The sequence below is a fragment of the Eleutherodactylus coqui genome, chromosome 7 (assembly GCF_035609145.1).
Source record: "Eleutherodactylus coqui strain aEleCoq1 chromosome 7, aEleCoq1.hap1, whole genome shotgun sequence".
Taxonomy (NCBI): domain Eukaryota; kingdom Metazoa; phylum Chordata; class Amphibia; order Anura; family Eleutherodactylidae; genus Eleutherodactylus; species Eleutherodactylus coqui.
In genome coordinates, this window is record NC_089843.1 from 219,367,974 (window position 1) to 219,389,274 (window position 21,301).

The following is a 21,301-nucleotide window of genomic DNA, read 5'->3' on the forward strand; positions in this document are numbered from 1 at the left end:
AATGACCGCATGTAAAATGGTAGGGGGAGGGAGGTGGGGGTAATGACCGCATGTAAAATGGTGGGGGGAGGGAGGTGGGGGTAATGACCGCATGTAAAATGGTGGGGGAAGGGAGGTGGGGGTAATGACCGCATGTAAAATGGTGGGGGAAGGGAGGTGGGGGTAATGACCGCATGTAAAATGGTGGGGGAAGGGAGGTGGGGGTAATGACCGCATGTAAAATGGTGGGGGGAGGGAGTTGGGGGTATTGACCGCATGTAAAATGGTGGGGGAAGGGTGGTGGGGGAAGGGAGGTGGGGGTAATGACCGCATGTAAAATGGTGGAGGAAGCGAGGGGAGAGAATGGCCGCATGTAAAATGGTGGGGGTAGGGAGGTAGCGGTAATGACCGCATGTAAAATGGTGGAGGAGGGAGGAAGGGAATGGCCGCATGTAAAATGGTGGGGGAGGCATATTGGCCTTTTACTCCCAACATCTACATGAGCCAACCAAACAACCAATCACCGTGAATATGTAAATCCAAACAACAAATCAGGTTGCGAATGGTGAGGAGGTGGGGAGTAAAATATGCGTGGGGGAGGGAATGGCTGCATGTAAAATGGTGGACGGAGCGGGGGGAATAGTTAGCAATGATCATTAAAAAGGTTGTAAATGACTAGATTTTGTATATTGTGTAAACGTTTTGGGTAGAGGTGCCCCTGTGAAAAAAATCCTATGTGAAAATTGACATTCCATGCGGAATATATAATGTCATAATAAGCCACACCCTAACCACACCCATGGCCACACCCTAACCACACCCCCTTTGGGTAGGGGTGCCGCAAATTGTTTTTACCAAGAGTGCCCCAAGACTGACAAGGTTGGGAACCACTGTGTTAGACTGACCGGGGGCGATTTGAGCTTTCGCTCTGCATGCATCCACCAGTATTCTAATGACTCTGCAGTTACGACCCCGCTAGAGTGATAGACCGAGGCTCTACCATGACAATTGGTAGCAGTGAGTGCACACGAAGTAGTCGATCCATGACAAATCAGTGACTGAGGTGGGATCAGTCGGGGTTCCCTCATTCTCTCCCTGACAGGGTGCATTTGAACGAGGCTAGAGAAAGGGGGCTGGTTTGGTGTGATAGGGGAGAGATTTTGGTAGGGAGCAATACAGGTTGGGTCAGGGTGGGGGAATGTGTCCCCCACACCTAGGAGTGGTAGGGTAGCGAGGGTGAGCAGGTGATTAGCACATTTGTGAGAGTGGCTATGATAATTCTTGGCAATGTGAGGGGGAGGTGTTTTAGGAAGGTGAATAGTGTGTGGGAGCTGTGCATGGTAGAGGAGGAAGGGGCTAATGTGGATGGAGTGTGTATCAAGGAAGAGTCCCAGAAAGAAAGCAACCCTGATCATTTATACTTCCAACATTTCAACCCAGAACGTGTCTACTTCTAGTGACATGGATTGTCTACAGAGGGAGATAATTAGATAGGCTTTCACATAGGTGCATCAACTGATCACACACAAGTACAGTATACATCTGCTCAAATTAAAAGACCACCAACCTGAAAAAAATGCCTTGAATATACAAAACTATATCTACCTACCCATATTAAGGAGGAATCTAATTTAGGTGATGAAGATGGCCTGAAATGTCTTACCAGCGCTGGATAGAAGCTGCGGGTGTAGTAGCCATGCAGGACTGGAGAGTAGTCAGGAGGAAGCAGGTAGTGACGTTGCAGTGCAGTGAATGAGGCAGAAGGTGTAGTCAGATGGAAGACAGGAGTCGTTATGGGGGAAGTTATTGCAGTGAAAATGGATGAGGCGGAAAGCGTAGTCAGATGGAAGCCAGGAGGGATCAGCAGGTAGTCACAGTTTGCAGGAGAAAAGCAGGTTAGGAGATGCAGCTTGATAAAGGCAATGGAGCACAATAATCTCACACTGAGGGAGTGGCAAGGCCAGGCTTTTATAGTGGGTACTAATCAGGAACAGGCGGAGCTAGAACAAGAGCTTGATCTGTAGAGTAGGATCTGTAGTAGCTAGTAGAAACAAGGCTAGGTTCAGCAGGGGAATTCCTCCAAAAGGTCTGCAAACAGGAGGTCCTGGGTTTGAGTCCTGAAATAGCCTCACAGATACTGACCCATATTCACCCACACATGGTGGGTGAATGCCAAAGATCATGCCTGGCTAAGCCAATGTAGAATCAGCATGTGAAGATCCGCCTGGGGTCATGTGTACCACCACAAATCATGCGCAGTCATCTAATGACTAAGGCAGAATCAGATTCTTGAAGAAGGGAATGTCTCGGATAGTGAGATACATCCCACCAAAGACTATATCCCTGTGATCATCAAAGAGAAATCTGTCTCATATGATGAAGCCCACCTTACAGATGGAGACTTTTATTTGACAGCAGAACATATAGATGCACAATTCCCCTCCACATACCATGGAGATTATTGTTGTCCTGTATGTGGAAAGATCTTTAATACAACACTGGAACAAGCAAGACAAGACACCAACTAACCAATTCAAATGCAAGGTAAGCCATTCTCATGCTCTGTAGGCGAGAAAGCATCTGCATTTATCTACATGCGGCTGCATCTTCTCGCCCTTTTAGTTTAACCTACATGTGGAAGTGATCATGCGGAAAATCGGAAAATGGACCTTGACGAATTGGAGACGGGGGGGGGGAGGGGTGGGGGGGTGCAAATAGGTGGCAGAATCATCAGCAATCTCAGTTATGAAAAGGACAACTCTACTTGCAGAAACAGAAGCCGGTCTGAAAGCTGACTGCGAAAAAAGCTGATAGGAGGATTGATTCATTCAAGCTATGGTGCTGGCGAAAGCTGCTGCGTATACCCTGGACAGCAAGAGTAAGAAACAGAGAAGTCCTGAATCGTATAAGACCAGATATATCACTTGAGGGGGAAGATTGCCAGACTCAGGCTCACGTATTTTGGCCATATCATGTGAGCAGAGTCGCTAGAAAAATCTATAATGCTTGGACAGCCTGGCAAAATAAAAGACCTGGCCACCAAAGGATAGGATGGCTTGATACTGTCAAAGCCGATACTGGCATGGATATCAACCAACTGAAAGCATGAAAGCAGTGCAAAACCAAAAAGCATGGAGGGAGCTCGCCTTTAGGGTCACCAAGGGTCGTGAACAACTAAACGGCTAACATAAAATTTATACACACACATATATAGTTATGTAAGGCTGAAAAAAGACCTACTGTATGTTTAAACGTTTATGATGATGATCATCATTATTGCTATTAATGTTATCCCAGGGGAAAGCAATAAACTGCATGAGGTAGAAGCCAATTTTCCTCGAACGTTAGCAAAAAAGTTCCTTCTCGACTCCAGTGGTGGCAATCAAATAATCTTTTGACCGATGCACCTTCAGAGGCAAGCTAGTGATTACAATGTAATCATCTGCTGAATCGTCCTGCATAGGTAGATGAAGGGCGCTGTATGCATGGCAAGCCTAGGATGCATGGTAGTGGCAACAGGAGCGATTAGGCGGTGCTATGCAGATTTCAAAAGCTGCAGCACAGCATTGTGGGCAATCGCAAAAAGGCTTGAGGGGTTTGTTGCTTGTCAGTGAACCTGACAATGTCTAAAGAAGGAAGGCCAGGGTCCAGGCAAAACCTTTTCAGGTTATCGCTTCTCGGCCTTTTGGCTAAGATCAAGTGTAGTATCTGTTCTTATCAGTTTAATATCTGATACGTCCCCTATCTGGGGACTATATATTAAATGGATTTTTAGAACAGGGAGCTGGAAAAAGAGCTTGCTCTGTCCACTCCGCGCATTGACCTGGTATTGCAGTACCTCCAGGACCGGTGCACCCCTTTTCCAATTTCAGTATGCAAAAGCAGAAACTATGAGAAAGGAAGAGTCCTATCTCATCTAACGAACGAGTTTAGCCTTTGGTTGCCCTGGAATATTCTATAGATTTTCCCCAGGTCGAAAAGTTCTATTCACTGAGCATCTACAGTTGGCAGAGTACGTTACCATTGCAAGCAAAACCAGAGACAAGATATGCCAACTACACTCCATACAGCTTGCAACTGTTTCCAAAGTTAGAAACATTGGTCAGGCAGAACATAGTTGTGCTTTTAATTATGATGTATCTTTTCACGTAGCGGTCCAGGTATTTATCATTCATGCTAAGCCATTTCAACCAACCTGTGTGGCTCATATTCACTTCAGGTTGATTAGTTGCAGGCCCCTAATTAATGCTTTAGAGCTCCACTGGGAGAAAACCCATGTGTGATACCTCAAATGGTGGAGCTACTGCTTTGCATTGCTGGAATCACAGATTCAAGGCTGATGAAGGCATGTTAACCTGCAGGTGGTGTGACACCTCCAACTGTGACCATGAGCTTTCCTTAAAGTTTCTTGTAGTATGAAGTTTTCAGCTACCGCTGAGTTAAATTAACAAGTGTGGTAGCTTAGTTGGTAGAGCTGCTGCTTTATGCTCCCGGAGTCACAAGTTCAAGGCTGACCAAGAGAAAGTAACCAGCTGCTAGAGTGGCAGCTTCAACTGTGACAAACAGCAACCTCACAGTTTTTTTTCTCACTAGCGTTTCTTGTGGTATAACGTTTTTTCCCTCCCCAGGGCAAAAAAAGAACAAAAAGTGTGGTAGGTTAGGTGGTAGAGCTGCTGGAGTCAAAGGTTCTAGGCTGACCAAAATTGGATGACCAGGAGCTGGATTGGCAGCTTCAACTTTGACCAAATCATCCAACAACATTCCTTGGTTTCACTGACTGCCACGTGTAAAAGTTTAAAACACTGGTGGAATCAAATGTTTCATCAGTCCCCCATTAAAGCAAGTGCCAGGAAGTCACCCAACAGCCCAGCACTGGGCTTCTCCTGCAGCCACCATCAAAAAACAGCACGATAGAATAAAGCCCCATAACGATCAGCATCAAAAGATGTATGGGTAGTCATTAGGGGATTTAAAAAAGGAGCAGATTGGGGGGATTTAATTATAAACAACACTGCAAAAGACAGATAACACAATCCACACATCGCTGAGAAGGGGAAAGGTTCAAAGTTTTTTAACATAGCAGTAAGTTCCAGGCTGAGTGTCTCATCAACAGTTTTATGGTCGCTGACCAATGCTGTTCTGTCTGTGTATACAACCAGGTTCAACAAATTTACTGCGTTACTTATAAATTTGTTTGTTGCAAGGCGGACATTTTTTAAATTAACGCGGACATTCATGTTGCACTTGAATAAATGTTTTTACTTAAACTCAGCGCTCAAAACGATTTTTCCTGCGGTGTCCCTATTTTTCTATAAACTGAACAAGCAGCAGGGCTGCGATGTACACACACACACACACACACACACACACACACGCGCACACGCACACACAATATAAATACGTATGCTCACATGCATGCAGTTGATAAGCGCATAGAAATGGTGAGAAACTTACCTCACTGTGGTCTGCTCTTACTACCACAATCCATCTCACGACCTGCTCATTTATAATGCAAATAAGGCCCCCTGTCCATGGGCCGCCGCCCGGGAGTAGGAGCCCCAGACGAATCTCCTCCAGTCAGCCTATCTGACAGATAGGCTCTCCATGGAGAATCACGGCAATTCGCAGAATGCTGCGAATTGCCGGCCGTGAGCGGAAAATCGCAATGATTCTCCCCTCGTGGACACGGCGCTGGCGCTTTCCATAGCAATGCTATGGGAAGCTTCTGATGGCATGATTCGCTGGCGATTCACCGCCGGCGCAATCACGTTCATGGACAGGTGGCCTAAGGAAGCTGGAACGATACCTCTGCAGTGTCACCTATTGGATGGCAGCATTTCCGTCAAATCAATGTCAGACCCTTTAAACGAGTCTTTAAAACAATGATATAAGGAGAGCCGATACCCCTCCCGTATTTATAACAACGTACTGCCTCAGTTCCAATTATTTCCCTAGCTGGGACGGTTGCCATCTTTAATACTGACCGTCTGGTTTAACACTGCTACAGCATCACTCTATTGTAGAGTATAAGTGGCTCTTCTTGGCCATCATTACTGAATCCTTCTCATGTCCAACGACTCACCTGCTCCAAGGTACCACAAACCTGGCTCCTGTTATTAAACTTTTGGGTTCTTCTGACTATGGTCAGTAAATACATACATTTTACCCTGGTATGGCATACATGTCCTTTTACACGAGACAACTGTTAGAGCGTCAATGCCCGAGAGTCGTCCCAGCGAAATCCCTCCTGTGCCTTCACACAGGCGCAAGAATTGCTCAGTGAAGGGAGGTGGAGCGGGCAGAATGAACAACGTCCCGTACACACAGGCCTACTGTTGAAATTGAACGAATTCGTGGTTCAGTGGCTGTGGACATTTACACTGAACGATTATGGTACAGATTCCCACGGTCCAGCATGAAGAGCCCTTCCTCCTCTTGTCATATGTTGACCTAAGTGACCAAGCTTTATTTCATCATACATTTTGGGACTTTTACATTTGTGGTTGTACTCGGCCACTGTACCTCTAAATACTTTCTTTTCATCCGCTTGCCCTCCTGCTGGACGTTATGTAGGGGATCAACTGAAAAAAAAAGCACCCAACTCTTAGGGGCAGCCACCTAACTCAACCCTATTCGATGTGGGACAATGGGGGCTACAGGTGAAGTTGTGCCGTCCAGTTTGTTAATTCTCAGGGAATGAGAGGCTACGATACAAAAACTTGTTGCATCAATTCAATAAATTCATATGAAACACAGCCAAGTTTAACTTTAAAATAAGCTTTAATCTGTATTCCTTCCTGAAGTGCAGTTGTCATTGTAAACAAAGCAAGTTATTACAGATGCCCAGCAAGACGGATCTGATGCGTTTGTCCAAGTCAATGGAAAAATAATCATTTCAGAACCCCCACATAAGGTATCAGTCTGCTGGTCGGAGCCAATCTTTAGTTCTTCACAGAAAGGTTTCATTGTAAACATCTAATCTGGGAAAGGGACCCTGTGCTAATGACAAAGAAAACAGAATGCACCCAACTAAAGTTAGATCAGCCGTATTATCTGTGAACCCAACACATAAGAAAGTATTGCACATAAAGAGCACAAGCTCAGAAAAGAAGAGATAGACGTGATATTACCTGCATGCCGCCTATGGGCAGATTACACTTATTGACAGAGAAGCTCATATTCTGATACCTGTAAACAAATCTGTAGCCGTTCTAATTAAAGCCAACAGAAGAGTGACATTTCTCCAAGGCTACACAAAAGGAAAAGGTTGATTTTTTTTTCTTTAATAAATGGCTTTTGTCAAAATTTTGTCCAGGAGAGAATCGTCTATCAGATGGCAAAACCTAACATGATGACTTTCCCTTTTGATTGGGCTTAAAGTGCCAGATTGGACAGACCGCATTCTGATAATTGGGTTGAAGATGATGGAACAAGTCTAGGTCTAATGGTGATTTAAGTCAGCAGCTCTACAACAACCTCTCTGGCTAATGGCTGTGCAGGGAATTACGGCCCAGCCCATCTCACAGAACTTGATTAATTCCTAGCCCCCCCCCCCCCCCCCCCCCCCCTAACACGTTCGGTCTTAGTCAGTGATTTCTGCAGGACAGGACAATTGTTTAATGTGTAGAGGGGCCGCTCAACATTATCCCAACAGCGGGAGGAAAGGAATCGGGTGCATTGAAATTCAATGCCCAATCCTTTTCTTCTCCATGAAGATAAACCACCATACCATGGCTGTCTGGCTGCAGCTTTCCCCACACAACAGTGTTCATATGTTTGAGGGGGGGGGGGGGGGGTCAGGAGAAATTGGCATCTGCCAAAGGAAAGTTCAACCAGGGTTTGTGGACCCGGTCGTTGGACCCATACTGATCAGTAGCCGACATCAGATCCTAGCAATATGACAGATTTTCTACATGATCTTTTGGGAACCCGCTGCACTAGCTAGATCAAGATGATGCACCAGTTCTGCTAAAGTTGCTTGTAACACCGCTGTATTACACAGACATCCACTGAATTCTATGGATACCATGAAAAGCTTCAGAAGCAGTTTTCCTTGCCAACAGTAGTTGGTAAAGCCTGGAGTCAAGGCGGCTGGATTCTGGTTATTAGCTAGTCAACAGGCGAGCTGCACAACCACTAAAACATATACCCTCCCAATCAGCATCAAAATGCAGAAGATTGAGTGCCGAGCAACATCATTGACTGCCTTGGGGCCATATGGCTTGGAACGTGAAGTACAGAGGATGTGAACAATGCTAACAATTTAACAGAGTAATCCAAAATGACTGCTAGAGGGAGCGAACAGTATCACCGTGGTCACAAAGCATTAGAGAGCGTAAAGGGAATATTCCAACAGCTAAAAAGGAAGAGAAATTAGGAAAAACTGCAACTGGTTATGCTGAAGATACGTAAATGTAACCAGAGTACTCGCTTATTCTTTCATAAGGTGAAAAAGTCTTAAAAAGGTGCTATCCTATGTGAGAGCAGCATGAAGTAGCGAGACACTCCGATTTCAGCAGCGTCTCTACTACTGGTACATTTGCTGTAGTTTAATGGATACAGTGTGCCACGACCTAGGAGTCCAACGTATTCATGAGCTGCAGGCTTCTCCACCCTCCAGTCGCTGATTGACAGCTTTCTTCTTATGTGAAGTAATAGGGGGGAAAAAAAAAGTTGACAGATCAGCATTTATAGGGCAGAGTACTCCACAACTCATGAACACACCGGTCACCACGGCTATTAAACGAGCACATTAGCACTACTTCATGCTGCCCACAGATAGTGCAGAAGAAGAGTATCTACAATGATGCAGGATAGCCTCTCCGAGACCTTCCATTGGGGATAGGCAGCAGAGAGAACGAACAATCATGTATTTGAGGTAATTATACGATGTCAGAAACTCCTGCAAACTAGATATTACTGTTAATTAGGTTTTTTATTAAATGTACCCTTAGATTTTTTTTAAAACCGCCTGCTTAGTACTGAAGCGTACAGTTTAAATGCTGCCAACCTGCTATCCTTTTGCCAAGGCAGCTAATCATCTGGGCTTACCATGGAATGCTAATAACTAGGACTTCTAAAAAAGTAAGGACCGTCACCCAATGACTAAATTGGCAAGAGCTCGATACGTGGTCTCTAACATTAATTAGAAAGAACACCAACAACATGGCTAGAAATGCTCGAAAAGCAGCAATTCAGAAATGAGGAATGGTAGAGGCAGATTATTACTTGTGTGGCATGATGCCCGGATACGGGCCAGTATGGCACAACTTCCTGAATAGGATGCCATCCTTTAAACAATTGTTTAGTAATTTGATTAAGAGGAGATTGTGTGACAGTAGAGTCCCTCAGATGAGGGCGGTTGTTGCTGCAGTCACTAAATCCAAGTAGTATGCTGCCTGGTGCCAAATTGCCATAGTTGTTGCTCTGCAGATGGATCAACTCAACGCGTTCCAACTGGACGGAGCATGGGGCTCCACATCACATTATACAGCGGTCTGTCTCTAGCTGGGGATGGAATGAGTCGGTCAGTACTGGCGAATTGTGGATTATAAATGACAGGTTTACACGAAAAATATATATATATATGCATATAAAGAGAACGTTCCTTACAATTTATTTGTGCTCAGTTTTATAACAACCAAGGATTGGTCCATGAAAGAGGAGCAAATCTGCCTTAAGTGAAAAGCTGTAAATCCACCAAATCCACTCATTGGTCATACAAAGTACACAGTATATCGCATCGACTAAACACAGCCCCATCAGAGGTGAACCGTACAAAATAAGCTGCTTTTTTTCTGTACAGAAGACATTACAAAAATGTGTCGTCATGTATTACTCGTAGACAGAGGGTGGAGTGATCATTGGTTTCATGCACAGCCAGACATGCTTTACATCTGCATCACATTGCTATAGAAAATGCAAAAATAAAAAGCTTTTAAATATGACTATTTAGAAATGGAAGCCAACATTATATTTCTGTGGCATTAAACAGAAAAATATTAGCGATACACCTAGGAATGTAGGATCGCTCCTAAAACCTAACGGGATAAGACTTCCTTGAGTTCAGTAGTGGAGAAGTCGCCATAGAGCCAGATTAAGGAGAAAGGTTGGCATATTTCAGAAATACCCGCTGCGTGAGGGTCCATCAGGTCGAAGGCTCTAATCATTCTATCTTACCAAACAAAAACTACCAGAATCAGTCCTTGTGCTCCTTGACATATGGCTGTGATGCAAGGGGGGGGGAGCGCGACCGCTGAAGGCTTCTTGCCGACGACTTGCAACAAAGTCGTCCCGGAGGGAAAATGTAGGACAAGATACTCTAGCCAGAAATCTTGTACAGTCAAGTAATCCCTTATTAAAATGTGCTTTATAGCAACATTGCATCTCTAAGATGGATACATCACGTGAGAATTTAATCGGCTAAACGTTGTAAGATCACCGTGATTTCTTGCTAAAAATCTCAAAGTCTAGAAGTTCCCCTTTAACAGAAGGCTTGTGGAGTCAATTGGTTTCTTCAGTGAAAACAGCTGACCTCACAAGCCTTTGAAGGCAGCATTCCTTCAAATCAATGTCAGACCCTTTATACAAGTCGTTAAAACAATGATTGGGAATAGGAAGCCAAGCCAGAAGCCATACACAGCCAGCTGTTTCGGGGTGTTTGCCGCTCATCAGTGTGCAGTAGGTTTCTGGCTTAGCTGGTGAGTTGTACATTGATTTGAAAGAAGGTCGTCAACCTTCACATTAGTTTATAAATATGCTAACATTTTATCAAAGAGCCTTTCTAACTAAAAAGTATGTATGTAGGAATGAATGAATGAATGTATGTACGCAACGTAGTAAATCGGAAGCTAGAGCAGCAGCCAAAGTTCACCAATTACAAACTATCTTTTGGTGTAATTTCATTGTCAATTTTGAATGACGATAAAGTGACAACCAATAGAAGTAGATCTTGCCATTTCAGCAGAGGCAGTGTGGCAGCTACAGTGAAATGGAAAAATACCAATAAATTAAACCAGCATTATGAATGAACTCTGCCATCCATATAACTTCTTATATAGGGCCATTTGTAAAGTTTGAGTTGGACATACCATTAAATAGCATACAGTAATGTGATGTATCCATGCTAAAGTGTAAACAATAGCACATCTATGAATGTATTCAGACTTCGAAGAGCAGAACATAAACTACGCCAACCGAAAGTTGCTCGAAACGAAAGCAAAAACAAAACGATTTTGGTTTCACCATTAGATCCGACGTGGAAGACTCATAATGGAATGTAAATGGATGGTGCACATTTATACATACACACATACGTGTAAGTATGTAACCATACCCAAACATGTGTGTGCCTGTGTTATTATATATAACATGTATACATTATGTACATGTCCCTAAATGGAAAGGAACACTACATTTCGAGGTCAGTCACAGAGTAAAGGGATGGAAGGAGATATGGCTTGTAGGAATGCCTGGAATTTACAATATGGATCGTCCGGGGAGAATCTGCAACATAAAGGAATGTGCTAATTAGTAGAAGGATGAAGAAATGTACAAACTTAGAACGTGTTTCAGAACCGCGAGGTGAAACCGTTACTAATGTAGACAGAGCTTGTCATTCTTTTTAAAGATAGCCAACGTTTGGCAGAGCTGGTGCTTTAAGGATCTAGGTCTGTGATGATGGGAATTCAAATACAGATACAGTCCAGTTTGATGGAGCAAATGACTCCTTTAAGGCAATGTCCCTCACAGAAGGACACATCGGAAGAAGCTGCTCTTCTTTTGCTGTTCTTGGGTAATTTTCACTCCTTGGTTACTGCCTTGGGAACTATTTCCCTCCTGAAAGAAATGAATAGGTTAAAAAAATTTGAAATCTATAAAAGAAAAAAAAAAAAAAATGACATTTAGAATTATATACCTACCTTTAACCCCTTGAGTGGCACGCCCGGAAATCTTCTGGGACGAGCTCCACTGCCGATCGCGATATAGCCCGGAAGATTTCCGGGCTATGTATCACTATGGGAGCTGCAGAGCACAATTCCACAAGCTGTGTCAGTGTGCTTTGCCTGCACAGACCAACACAGAGCAGTGCAGGACTTTGGAAAACAGAAGCAGGAAGATATTGCCGATCAGACAGCAATCTCCCGCTTCTATTTTCAAAGTCCTGCACTGCTTTGCTTACAGGATGCCATGGAGACCATCGGCTTGTCAGAAGCCAGCCCATCGTCTCTGTGGCAGGCAGAGCTGGTGCTTGGCTGTCAGAGGATAGCCAGGCACCAGCTCTTACAACAGAGAATGGAGAAAACCTCCGATATTTGCGGTGTAAACCCTTTACATGCCACGGTCTATACGACTGCAACATGTAAAAGGGTGAAAGAGGGAGGGGACACCCTCTATCAGAGGATAGCAGGGCACCAGCTTTTACACCGCAGAGAATGGAGAAAACCTCCGATATCTGCGGTGTTAACCCTTTACATGCCACGGTCTATATGACTGCAACATGTAAAGTGCTGACAGAGGGAGGGGGCTTTCTCTGTCAGAGGATAGCCGGGCACCAGCTCTTACACAGCAGAGAATGGAGAAAACCTCCAATCTCTGCTGTGTTGACCCTTTAAATCCTGCAGTCTATGCGACTGCAGCATGAAAAGGGCTGTCAGCATCGGACCCCCGGAATGTGATCAGGGGGTCCTGCTGGGTCTCTGTGGAAGTCCCCTAAAGGAACAAGAATAAGGAAAAAAAAAAAAAAAGTTTACAAATTATTTAAAAATTAAAAAACATTTGTCTCCCTTTACTTTGTAAAAAATTAAAAAACAAAATTACACATGTGGGTTCCCTGCGTCGTAATGACCCAGAAGAGGAAGTTAGTGCATTATTTAACCCCTTAATGACACAGCCCCTTTACCCTCCCCCCCCCCCCTTTTCTTTTTTTTCCTCCCCCTGTTTAAAAAAATCATAACTCCTTTATTTATCCATCGCCGTATGAGTTCTTGCTTTTTGCGGGACGAGTTGTATTTTTCAATGGTGCTATTTAATGTACCATATAATGTACTGAAAAACTTTCACAAAATTCAAAGTGGAGTAAAATGAAAAAAAAAAAAAAAAAAAAAGACATTCCACCATCTTTCAGTACTTCTTGTTTCTACAGTGTGAAGTTAGCCTAATGGAGACAATCGGCTATATAAAATAAACAATAATGAAACCATCCAAGGTTTACCAAGATGCACTTCTTAGGCCCCTGAAGCTTACTGCAGACAGTCTGGTACTAAATCCAAGTACTAGAATCCACAAAACATTCAGAAGACTTAAAGGGGTTGTGCCACTGATTGCTAGCCAGCCACAGGATAAGGGAAAATGTTCAGATCAGTGGGGGGCCAACAGCTCAGACCCCAGCAATTCTATAAAAGGGGGTAGGGTGGTTGTACATGGGCTCTCCTGCTCCATTTGAAAAAGATCACTGGAGATAGCAGAAAGTCCCATTGGATGCAGCAGTAGAGCCCATGTGCGACCACCGCTGTCCTCATTTCAGGATAGGCCGGAGAATAGGTCAAGATCGGACCTCCAATCTGAAGATCACCCCCTATTCTGTACCGAGATGTAAAGAATATATGTCTAGAATTACTCTAGTGCACAGCTTTACAATCACTGAGAATACAAATCAGGCCAATCAGAAGTAGCCGAGGGTTCTGTGCGATTTAAATCGTATTTGTAGCTCATCTTTTAGTAGAAAGCGGCATAATACAATGTAAACTCAAATGTATAACGTCCCCAACATTTATGACCCATCTACAAATGCCAACACCCAGCTTACCATTTTCTTGTCCATTTTTGCTTTGATGTCCCGCGCCAAAGTCAAAAATGCCTACAACAGAAATAATATAATAAAATATGCGTAACGTTGTTGGCCTTTATTACAGCGGTGGAGGGTGTAGATTAGGGTTACATAAACACATGACAATGAGGACAGGAGAACTCAGAGGCTCGGCGCGGTCCTTACTGGACTTCTACAGAACCAGTCTATTACTCGGTACCACCGTAGAAGGTTCTCACCGCTCACATCAGTCACCGTCCTCAACGGGAGTCACAATCTAATTTCATCATCTTACAATTATACAGAAATCCACAATGACTAGAATGTATTGGCGTTTGGGATTAAACCCCTGTAAATACAAGAACAATCTTCATAACATGTTGCTCTGGGTTGAATTTGACTCAAGTAAAAGAAACAGTACCAACCACTAAGTCCCTGCTCCACAGCATATAAACAGCTTCTACAGGAAAATAGTCAAACCATAAAAAAACTATTGTAGTAGTGCAGACATGCATTCTGATACCTGCGAAAAGGAATATAACGGGCTGACATGGAGTGTGGCAGAAAGTGATACAAAATGGTCAGTTCCTGCCAGACTCAGGGGGAAAGTGATAGCTCAGTGGAGCTAAGGGCTGCTAGCCTGAGGTCCCGTGTGGACAAGTGAATGGCGGTATGTAGGAGCAGCTTCAGCAGCTTGACATCCTCTGGACGCCCCAGGTGGGTGTGACAAGGAACCTATGGGGTTGTGAACCTGGGATTGTGGTACGTAAATTTTGCTGCGAATATCGCCTTAGACTCCGCCATTTTGTTTTCCTGCGTGCTGAGATCACTGTTGCCATAAGCTACAAACACAACATTTTGAAAACATATATTAGATACATAAGGCTTTCATGTGATGTAACATTCGTTACCATAGAAACAAAAAAGAACACAAAGCCAAAGACTTGTCACCTTCATTTTACATCTCCTGCTTAGACCGCCTGCAGACGGCCGGGTCAGATCCGGCAGCGAGAATTCTCGCAGCGGGACCCGACCCGAGCACCTGCAGAGAGCAGCGCGTCACTCACCTGCTCCATGCGCAGACCGGAGCCGGTGGCGGGTGAGTGACGTTTCTGTGCGGGCCTCGCAGAGAAATAGAAAATGCCGCAGTTTGTTTGCCGCGCGCGATTTCGTGCGGCCAAACCACGGCCGTCTGCATAGGATTGTGTTTCTTAACGCAATCCTATGCAGGCTTCCAGCGGCGGAAATCCCGCCCGTGTGCAGGCGGCCTTATTTATAGAATTTATTTTGGACTTAGATGTTTTGATAGGTTTTTAGGTACAATATAGGATTAGATGTTAAACATAGAAGATTGACAGCCCTACCATCTTGTCTGCCCTTACAGATTACCTCCTCTTTAGGCCGCCTGCAGACGGCCGGGTCGAATCTGGCTGCGAGAATTCCCGCAGCGGGACCCGACTTGAGCCCCTGCAAAGACCAGCATGGCACTCACCTCTCCCGCGGCCCCGGATCTTTGATGTGCTGGCTGCCGGCGCATGCGCAGATCGGAGATGGCGGCCGGGGAGTGATTTCTGAAATAGAGCATGCCGCGATTTGCTTTTTGCACGTGATTTCGCGCAGACAAATCGCGTCCGTCTGCCTAGGATTGCGTTTTCTAATGCAATCCTATTGCAGCCCCCACAGGTGGAAATTCTGCGGGAAATCCTGCCGCAGAATTTCCGTCTGTGTGCAGGGGGCCTAATTTAGGATATTATTATATATAGACACACACATACACGAGTGAGGTCCCCAAAAGCAATAGGAATCTTCTGGTGGGTAGAGAGGTTTAGGCAAAACCTGCAGATGGGGTGGGCTAGGATCACTCAGGGGAGACCACTCGCTGAGGAGGAGGGGGGGAGCCACGTGATCACGGCACTCCGCATGGGTGGACACAGAACAGACTATACTATATAACCTTCTACTCTCAAGTTACCACTTGCAAGCTGATTGCAAGAACCAATTTCTTCATGTAGACAGAGAGAAATCTTGCAAATACTGCAGTTTGCAGCTCGCATGAGGAAGACCAAAAAGCTTTTCAGGATCTAAGATTCTTGTGAAGGTGATGATGCTTAAGTGGGTTATACTGCTGATGCCACCCCAACACCTCATATGTGCCCGCACCACAGCCAAGCTTCTAATCAAGTTTCTAGAACATAGCTTCCAACATTTAGACACCAGTTTGCAAAGCAAACCTATACTGGCAACTTTAAAGAATTCATGGGGGCAGAGGGATCACAGGTAGGGATCTTAAAAATAACAATGACGGAATTAAAAAGGATCTGAGCAAAAAAGACTAACAGAAAACTAATTGGGGACACAACTCCTCAAAGTGAGAAGTCCAGCACCCGGGAGCAGGTATCCCTCTGAGGGCGAGATAGAAAAAGCGTCAAATTCCCCTACCCACTGCCAACACCGCAGGTAAAGAACTCTGCTAGATGGAAGAAAAAAAACATTTTTTACAGGCTCAATGGCTGCTGCAGGTCAATCGATCCGTTGCATCGGCACTCAGTATTTCCTATATTATATATGTGAGCTTTAGGATGATTTGTTCTCTAGGAACTACACAAACCCATCCAAAAACGCAGGTTTCTGCCTGTTTAAGAATGACCTCAAAAGACTAAGACGATCATAGGTTCGATCGATCATAGGTTCGATCGATCATAGGTTCGATCGATCATAGGTTCGATCGATCATAGGTTCGATCGATCATAGGTTCGATCGATCATAGGTTCGATCGATCATAGGTTCGATCGATCATAGGTTCGATCGATCATAGGTTCGATCGATCATAGGTTCGATCGATCATAGGTTCGATCGATCAGACGATCATAGGTTCGATCGATCAGACGATCATAGGTTCGATCGATCAGACGATCATAGGTTCGATCGATCAGACGATCATAGGTTCAATCGATCATAGGTTCAATCGATCAGACGATCATAGGTTCTGTTTAACGCATTTCTATTGGACATTCAATTTCTTCAGTAGAGCAGACAGTCACCAGCTTAGCTATACTGTCTGGGTGAAGCCTAGGGGCATCTGCTTGAGCACACTCCATGCATAGTGCAAGTCTTAACCTATCTTAGACTTTATATTGAAGGACAGATTAGGTTATCTGTGATTAACATTGTTCCTGAAGAAATTGAATGTCCTCTAGAAACGCGTTGAACTGAACCAATATACCTATGATAGTCTCAGGCTCCCTGGAACCTGCTTGAAGTCTTCTGCCAGCCCTTCCTGGATTAGAGGATCAAAATCCCAGCCTCCAGAAAAAGCTGGCTGCAATTGGTTCACAAGCGCCATGGCTCAGCCTACCAGAGCCAGCGCTCAATGAACCAATCACAGCCATTCAATTAATAGCTGTGATTGGCTGAACTAATACTTAATTTTAAATCCTTGCATGTGGTGCTACAAAGTCAAGCGACTTTGTAGCGCCACAAAACTGCAGTATTGCTGCGAGAAAATGCAATGACATCGCTTGGACGACTGATACCATGTCGCAACGAGAAAATTGCAGCGATATCGCATCACCCCTGTGAAACTGGGCTATACCTCACATATATAAGAAGAGTATTTTTTACTCACCGTAAAATCTCTTTCTCGTCATTGGGGGACACAGCAAAGACCGTGGGATATAGCTACTGCCACTAGGAGGTGACACTAAGCACAAAAAGTGTTAGCTCCGCCCACTAGCTATATCCCTCCCTGTCGACACCGGGCTAATCAGCTTGTATGTTAGCAGTAGGAGCAGCCATGCGGGAACGGAAAAAACAATAGTTCGCAATATGACACAAAGGTTCTAACTGTAATGCAAACACACAGCACCGTGTGCGACTTGTAGAACTGGGGTCCTGGTCAGGACAGAACACAGTGTCATATATGAAGGAAGAAAGGGTGGGTGCTGGGCCCCCCAATGACGAGACGAGAATGATTTTACGGTGAGTAAAAAAAATCCTCTTTTTTCGCTGTCATTGGGGGACACAGCAAAGACCATGGGACGTTCCAATGGGAGGGAAAAAGGAAAATCCCCAACGCACACGGTCAGTTTACAGCAGTCTGTAACCTTCCACCTAGAGAGAAAAGTGTGTATGGACGACCAGGAGCCCCCTACACACTTGCAAGGCGGAGGCACCATTGCCCATGAGGCTCTCACCACCCTGGCAAAGTGTGTTGTCATCCGAAAACGGCAGTGTCTTACCCATAGCCCGGTAGGCCTCAACCAGCGCCGAACCGATCCAGCGTGAGATGACGACTTTTGGAGGCCACGACTCGGACACTCCGGTATCACGCATAGAGAATCAGAGTGTCGGAATGATGAAGTCTGTTCCAAATAGATCTTAAGAGCTTGCACTAGGTCTAAAGTGTGCACAGCCTGTCCCCTTGGGTGGACTGCTACCAGACAGAGCAAAAGCAGCACAATGTCCTCATTGATATGGAAAGACGACACCACCTTGGAGAGGAAAGAAGGAACTGAACGCAATACAACCCCATCCTGCTGGAACACTGTAAAGGGTGGCTTCACCATGACCTCGGAGACCCTTCAGAGAGAAGTAACCGCCACCATGAAGGCTACCTTCCAGGATAGTAACCGCCATGGTACCCTTGCTAATGATTCGAATAGATGAACTTGTAGGGCATCCAAGACCAGATTTAAATCCCAAGGTGAACGGGGAGCAAAACGGGGGTGCAGTGTGAGCGACTCCCAGCAGGAAAGTGTGCACAGATGACCTGGATGCTGAAAAAGGACAGACAAGGCAGAAATCTGTCCCTTGAGGAAACTGAGGCTGAGCCCCATCTCCAGCCCATCCTGGTGAAAACCCCTCAGCTCGCACCAAAGGACGAACCCTCTCTACACGAGATACCTCCTCGACGAGGACGGCTTCCTAGCCTTAAACATCGTTTGGATGACCGGGTCCAAAAACCTCTAAAAAAAAAACTAGATTTTGTAAGGAGCTTACCTAAAATCTCTTTCTCACACGTATCATTGGGGAACACGGCTTCGACCTTGGAGACTTTCAAGAGCAGTACTCAAGGGGTGGGAATATATAAGAAGCCGCATGCGGAAGAAGCCAAATCAGCCCTTTAACTGCAAAAAGGTGCCTAGGCATCCAGTATGCTGAGAAAGAGCAAAAAAGAGGGTCCGAGAACCAGCCCACCACGGAGAAAAAGGGGGGCTCCCGACTAGGAGCTTCCAATGAGACACCCGTTCTAGAAATATGTGCCGCAACACAGCCTGAACATATGGTGTCTCTGGCACAGTAACCCTGCATTACCACGGAGCAGCGCCAGTACAAGGAAGCCACCACAGAATCCCAAGGCTTCACCAGTGTTGTCAGGAGCCACAGCGGAGAGCCAGGGTGAACGAATAGTGCATCCCGCTTAGTAGAGACGAGTAGACCGGGCGAGCTGAACGTGACATAAGCACCATCAGAAAAAGGGGATGAAACTAAAGAGCTGGGGCCCCTTGAGAGGTGACCAAAATTCTCTGGAGTCGGGAGGGCAAGCACTAAGAATTGAAAACAGTATTAGTGTATACCATTCCACGGTCTCCTGCTAGCAATCCTGCAGGAGGAAATAGTGCAGGAAGATAGCGGCACGCTACTACCGCTGTCTGATTAAATGCTTTGTCTCCCAGTCCGCGCGCTTACCTGCGTAGGAAGGCTTCGTGGAGAAATGCTGTAGGAGTGAAGTCGCAGACCGCTCTGACTACGGAGTACTCCTAACGGCAGCAGCCCTGACATCTCTATAGGGGAGAATGCGAGGCTCGTTCGACATGAGTGACCCACGTCCGCATTGACACGGCTGACTGAGCTTGCCCCCCCAGTCCTCCTAGAAAGCCACGGATGCTGGTTTGGTTCCGAGGCTGCCAGAAGAAGGACCGGGCCCATAGTGGATCAGCATGTCAGAGCTGACTGGTAGGGAGCTAGTAGATGGATCTACCGCCCCCGGCTCCCTGTTGGAGGAGGAACCCCCCAGCCTACCGCTATATATAGGGAAGCTAGCCGTCAGGTACGGCTCCCCCATTCCAGAGTGTAAAAAAAAGAGCAATATCTCCGTGGACTTCTTGTGTCAGTACTCCTTCCCGATGGAAAGGACTACCGATGTCAGCAAGCCCGGAGTACTGCTGATAACCAGTCTGAACATGGCTGGATGCAATCTTGTACTGCATGGAGAGCGCACATGGCATGTGCTTCTTGCCTGCAGTCATGGACACGGACACTGCGCCAAGGCTGCCTGTCGAGAACCGCAGGCAGCACCCCTCAGTGAGCTAGCCGCTAGGCAAGGCTCAACCCGGTCCGTCACAGACCTGAGGGGCGATGAGTCCAGAGGCTCCCTGTGCGAATACTCCTTCCGCGTGTCATCCTGGATTCGGACATCGCACTAAGGCTGTCTGCAGGGAACTGCAGGAGGGCAACAAGGAGGCTCACCCGTATCCTCTGTTGGATGCAAATCTTATGCTGCTCTGGCCAAGCCGGTCCGCTTAACCTCCTGGACTCCGACACCGCGCTACGGCTGGTTGCAGGGAACTGCAGGAGGGGCAATAGGGGAGCTACCGATAGGGTAGGCTCAACCCGGTCTGGAGCGGGCATAGAAGACACCACAGGTCAATGAACTCGAGCACCGTTGTTCACCACACGAGATAACCTGTAGCTCGGTGTAAAGCTCGTACTGTGTGCAGGTACTCTTCCCTCAATGGGAGGAACCACAGGTCTCAGTAGGACCAGAATCACGCTAAGGTTCACTGTGTTCGCACTCCAGAGTAGGGGTAGATTGGAGAGTAATACTACTCCATCAACCTGCAGGAAGAGGTGGCGCCAAGAATGGGACACCTAGCCATTGGTGAGGGGATGCGGGGAACACAATACAACGCGTGGCATCCAATGCATACATGACCATGGCGGCACCGAGCAAGCCATGTGACCGCATGCAGAACACGCCTGGCTACACAGAAACAGCTGCGCAGTGGCTATCCCAACCAGCAGCTGGGCCAACCATACCTTAAAAGCCGCCTAGCCGCATGGTGGCTGGTCTACGCACGTCAGCTAGTCTATACATCAAAAACCGCACGGCGGCTGGACTATACCACATTAGGCTACATAGTAAAACACAACATGCTTTTGGATGGTAGGTGAGCAACCACCTCGGGTTAGACACGAACCCACAATTCCTGGCCTAGGATGCCAGTGCCTTATCCATTAGCCAACTGGGGCTACCTGCACTGACTCGCAGGCATGCCACCTGACAGCGGAAATCAGTTCCTCCAGGATACATCAGACACGCAGGAGAATGACACTGGTCACAGCCGGACAGAAACTGCGCAGAGACACAGAAGAATGATACTGCTTACACCCGGCCATAGCAGGCAGTGCCCCACTTACACCAGGCCATAGCAGGCAGTGCCCCGCTTACACCAGGCCATAGCAGGCAGTGCCCCGCTTACACCAGGCCATAGCAGGCAGTGCCCCGCTTACACC

General features: G+C 46.1%; 1 protein-coding gene and 1 non-coding gene across 2 annotated transcripts in view; one reads left to right on the forward strand and one right to left on the reverse strand.

Annotated features, from left to right (window-relative positions):
- The first annotated feature begins 3,648 nt into the window (after positions 1 to 3,648).
- Positions 3,649 to 3,839, forward strand: LOC136573851 (U2 spliceosomal RNA). Its single transcript, XR_010786069.1, has one exon. It is a non-coding gene; the product is annotated as a U2 spliceosomal RNA (small nuclear RNA).
- Positions 3,840 to 9,572: 5,733 nt separating this feature from the next.
- Positions 9,573 to 21,301, reverse strand: part of RAB8A (RAB8A, member RAS oncogene family) — a 35,393-nt gene continuing 23,664 nt past the window's right edge. Inside the window, exons 7-8 of the mRNA XM_066574405.1 lie at positions 13,787 to 13,837; positions 9,573 to 11,817 (exon numbers count right to left, since the gene is read on the reverse strand). Of these exons, the coding sequence (XP_066430502.1) occupies positions 11,725 to 11,817; positions 13,787 to 13,837 (144 nt within the window). The 3' untranslated portion in view covers positions 9,573 to 11,724. The remainder of the gene's footprint in view (positions 11,818 to 13,786; positions 13,838 to 21,301) is intronic.